Source organism: Lolium perenne, chromosome 3, assembly GCF_019359855.2.
Source record: "Lolium perenne isolate Kyuss_39 chromosome 3, Kyuss_2.0, whole genome shotgun sequence".
Taxonomy (NCBI): Eukaryota; Viridiplantae; Streptophyta; class Magnoliopsida; order Poales; family Poaceae; genus Lolium; species Lolium perenne.
Window position 1 is genome coordinate 53,714,579 of NC_067246.2, and position 4,615 is coordinate 53,719,193.

The 4,615-nt window shown below is 46.6% G+C and overlaps 1 protein-coding gene across 1 annotated transcript; it reads right to left on the minus strand.

Annotated features, from left to right (window-relative positions):
- Window positions 1-3,393: 3,393 nt before the first annotated feature.
- LOC127341234 (thaumatin-like pathogenesis-related protein 3) lies at window positions 3,394-4,172 on the minus strand. Its single transcript, XM_051367025.2, has one exon. The coding sequence runs from the start codon at window positions 4,107-4,109 to the stop codon at window positions 3,591-3,593; it is 519 nt and encodes a 172-aa protein (XP_051222985.1). The 5' UTR covers window positions 4,110-4,172; the 3' UTR covers window positions 3,394-3,590.
- Between the last annotated feature and the right edge of the window lie 443 nt (window positions 4,173-4,615).

Consider the following 4,615-nt stretch of genomic DNA (forward strand, 5'->3'; position numbering starts at 1 on the left):
TATTCAGGGGGTTTCGATGTAACAGATGAATAAAGTACGAGTAAGTAAAGTGCGAGAGTGACAATTGCAGCGAGTGGCCCAATCCTTTTTAGCGAGTGGCCCAAGCGTTCTCGAGGACACACGGGATTTTAGTCTAGTGCTTTCGCTACATACGGCTAATTAATATTCATTGTTTTGATAAGTGTTGTGTGGGTGAACCTGTGCTAATGTACCGCCCTTCCTAGGATTAATACATACTTGTGATTATACCCCTTGCAAGCATCCGCAACTGCAAGAAAGTAATTAAGATAAATCTAACCACAGCCTTAAACTCTGAGATCCTGCTATCCCTCCTGCATCGATATACCAACGGGGGTTTAGGTTTCTGTCACTCCGGCAACCCCGCAATTGGCAAACGAGTACAAGATGCATTCCCCTAGGCCCATAAAGGTGAAGTGTCATGTAGTCGACGTTCACACGACACCACTAGAAGAATAACACCACAACTTAAATATCATAACATTGAATATTACTCAACCATACTTCACTACTAACATTTAGACTTCACCCATGTCCTCAAAAACTAAACGAACTACTCAAGAGACATCATATGAAACATGATCAGAGGTGATATGATGATGAATAACAATCTGAACATAAACCTTGGTTCAACGGTTTCACTCAATAGCATCAATAACAAGTAGAAATCAACACCGGGAGAGTTTCCCCTATCAAACAATCAAGATCAAACCCAAATTGTTACAGCGGTGACGATGTGCAGCGGTGGAGACGGCGGTGATGATGATGGAGATGATGATGATGGTGATGGAGATGATGTCCAACTCGATGGCGGTGACGATGGCGTCGATTTCCCCCTCCGGGAGGGAATTTCCCCGGCGGATCTCAGCCTGCCGGAGAGCTCTTTTCCCTCTGGTGTTCTCCGCCCCGCAGAGGCGGCTGTGACTCTTCGCGACCTATTCCCTGGAGCTTAGGTTTTCGGGACGAAGACGTTCGCGAAGAAAAGGAGGCGAGAGGGGGCTGTGGGCCCCCTCCTCACAGGGCGGCGCGGCCAGGCCTTGGGCCGCGCCGGCCTATGAGGTGGGCCCACCTCGGGTCCTCTCGGCTCCCCCTTCAGGCTCCCTTCGTCTTCTGGAAAAATAGGATTTTTCATATAATTTCCGTCAACTGTTGATCTTCCGAAATATTGCATTCTGACGGCGCTTTTTTCAGCAGAATCCTGACTCCGGTGCGCGATCCTCCAATAATCATGAATCATGCAAAATAGATGAAATAACATAAGTATCATCTCCCAATATGAAATATATCAATGAATAACAGCAATTATGATATAAAATAGTGATGCAAATTGGACGTATCACCATACATCGTCAAAACAAATATATGATAAATTTAAGTCGAAACCTTGATGCGCATCAAATTTTTGGTGTGGCATACCCTTTGAGAAAACCCTAGGTCCGCCGCCGTCACGTGGGGACATGAAGACCAAGTAGGGTTGCAAGATGCGGACGGGTGGTTTTGCCTAACTCGGGATTAATTTTGTCATTCAGCACATCACGCTTTTGGCTAGTTTTGCTTTTGCGGGATGATTTGCGGGTCGCCGCTTGCAGCCCTAGGTCGAAGGCACCGCTATGCAATTCCAAAAGGATCCGGATCTGTGCAGTTACATTGAGTAGATGATTGATTACACCTAGTTGAGTTGGCGAAAAAAAGATGACTAAGAAGGGACTCCCGAGGAAGAGTGAAGACGCACACACCAAGGACAATGCGGCTCGGTTGCTCATTGGGCGAAGATTTTTTTTTTAGGATAGGGAGCGAAGATTAATTTTTTTATAGAAAATCTGCCAAGCTTTACTGCTGCACGTAGTAAGATAGAGTAGGGATTAGTAAGACTAGTCACAATGGGAAGTATCATACGCTAGTATCATGTACATGATGATACTAGTTTATGATACTGCCTCCACAATGCATAGTATCATAATATGGTATCATACTTATGTTATATTTAATGTTTTGTAGAATCTCAATGCAAATGTGTGTACATGATGTATTTATCATGAATTTTTCTAGGCTTATGTGTCATGATACGGTATCATATTATGATACTACTCTCATCTCTCACCTCATTAATTGATGTGATACATCAGATTTTTGCCAACATGCCATTATGATACTCTCATTGGGGCTAGTCTAAGCCACACATAGTGACCAACACCACTAGATAAAACTTGCTTACTAGGGAGCAAAATTTGAGGCTCTTCTCTCATGAATGAAGAAATGTTCCGATATGGCGTGGAGATTAATTTTTATTTTATTTTGAGGAACTGGCGTGGAGATTAATGGTTGCAATTATTTTTCGAGGTACGGGAAACATAGTATAAAGGTATAGGTATGTGTTAGTCTCGTTTGGCTGGCCAACCGGCGAGGGTTTATTTTCCTTTTTTTCAAGCATTTTTTCTCCTTTCCGTTTTTTCTCAGTTTTTTAGCTCCTCCGGGGCCATTATCTGTTCAAAAAAAAAGTTCAATTATGCATTTGCATCCGCCATAGTTTCCCAATTTTTCATCGTCTACATGCACCGTATTTGAGTCATTGAGTTGACCAAACGCGGTCGCAAAATAAGTGTGTGTTTGGTTTGTGGACTAATATGTATGGGATGAAATGGTCCACAGTTTGATGGATATATATCCCATTTTCCGTTTGGTTTCAGGGATTTGAGGTGGATGAGATGAACTGTTTTTAGATTAATGCTTAGTGCCAATTGTTCAAATTGTCCTTAACGGGTATTTAAAAGACCATTAGTGGAGGACAGAAGGGAATGACCTTGCCGCCGCCCTCGGTCGACCTTGAGGCAGGCACGCGGTTGAGCAGGAGGAGGCCCCTCGACCTTGAGGCGGGTGAGCGACCAACGAGCTTGAGGCGGTGGCGAGATTGACGCGCGGGGACGATGGTGAATACAGCAGGGTGTCGCTGCCAGTCCTCCAACATGGCGATGAATGGGGTGAGACGTCATTGGGATTGACGAGAGAGATGAGTTCCGGGATGGCGACGGATTTTCCCGAGACTAGCGGTGGTGAGTTTCGATTGGTAGTTGAGGATTACAAGGAGGGAGAAAGATTAGGAGACGGTCCACTATTTTAGAAAATAATAGACAAGAGGGCTGGCCGATTTCAGCAGGTCAGACCGTCCCACTTTTTGGAAAAATATTCAAAATTGGTGGTCGTTCCATTCTTCTTTTTAACACTGAAACACGTCCAAATCGGGGAACGATCCCATTCCATCCACCTTTGGTCCTCAAGCAAAGACACGTTGAATAGTTTTGTCTAGACATAGATATATCTAGACACATTTTAGTGGTAGATACATCCGTACTTTTTTTAAAAAAAAAGTCGAGCCACTTATTTTCAAATAGAGGGAATAAATATACATGACCATGCACGTATGTCCACCCTCGATTTATTTTGAACTTTATTTCGCCGTTCGTCTATACGTAGGTATGACGGCTGGAATACAGATGATAGTATCGTGATGTAAGCAGTACATTATTTATACGGTCGTATATTTACGCCGTTCATTCGCGGTGTGACGTAGCGCTTCATGGGCAGAAGGTGATCTGGTAGTTGCTGTTGCCGTTGCAGCCGTGTGTTTTGACGTCGTTGGGCTGGTGATAGGCATCCGGGCAGTTGGAATCCCTGCACCTAAGCGCGACGCCGGTGCTGCACGAGAAGTCCATGGGGAGGTTGTAGCCGTCGATCACCGAGATGTCGTAGAAGTCGTTGGCGCCGTTACCGCCAATGGTGTACTCGGCCAGCGTCGCCGGGGGCTGCCCGGAGAGGCTGCACGACAGCGCGCCGCCGCAGTCGCCGGTCGCGCAGCTCCCCCTCCCGCCGTTGAAGGAGCACCCGGTGCGGCCCCATATCCTGCCGGCGCTGGTGCCGGCGGGCACGTTGATGCTCGACGTCCGGCCCGAGTCGAGCTGGAAGCCCCCGCCCACCGGGATGCCCGCCGGCCACACCGTGGAGCCGCAGTTGTTGGTGATGGTGAACGTGGCCGCGCTCGCACCGGCGGCGAAAACGGCCAGCAGGACAAAGAGCACTGCGGAGCAGGTCGCCATTGCTGGAATCGATCTACGTAGCTAGTTTGTGTATGTTGTTCTGTGTTTGAGCTTGCTGTACTATAGGAGCATGCCTCTATTTATGGGTGGCAGGCGAGAAGAAAAGTATTCCCAGTAAAGCGAAAGCTTGGAAATTTATCTACATATTGGCATGCTGCCAATATTGGCCGAGAAATTCTACATGACCGGACAAGACAGCCAGCAGGTTTGGTCAACAATGACAATTACTTGTAGTGAAGCAAGAACCACACGACATTGCCTTGCACTTCCTGCGTGCATCGCATCCAACGTTCTGCATGACATTGTATAGTATATATTTATCAAATGCTTTCCAGCCGTATTCCATTGGTTGTATAAAAATACGCAACTGGCTGTAGAAATCTGGAAAGGGGTCTTCCGTCATTTGCCGTTACGTCTGAACTCGGCGAACATCCTCCTTTGCCGAGGCGTCGAGAAAAAAACACTAAGCAAACAGCCACCGCTCAGCAAAACTCCAACACTCGGAA

Coding starts and splice junctions, on each gene's coding strand:
- LOC127341234 (XM_051367025.2), bottom strand. CDS start 4,109: ATGGCGACCTGCTCCGCAGTGCTCTTTGTCCTGCTGGCCGTTTTCGCC.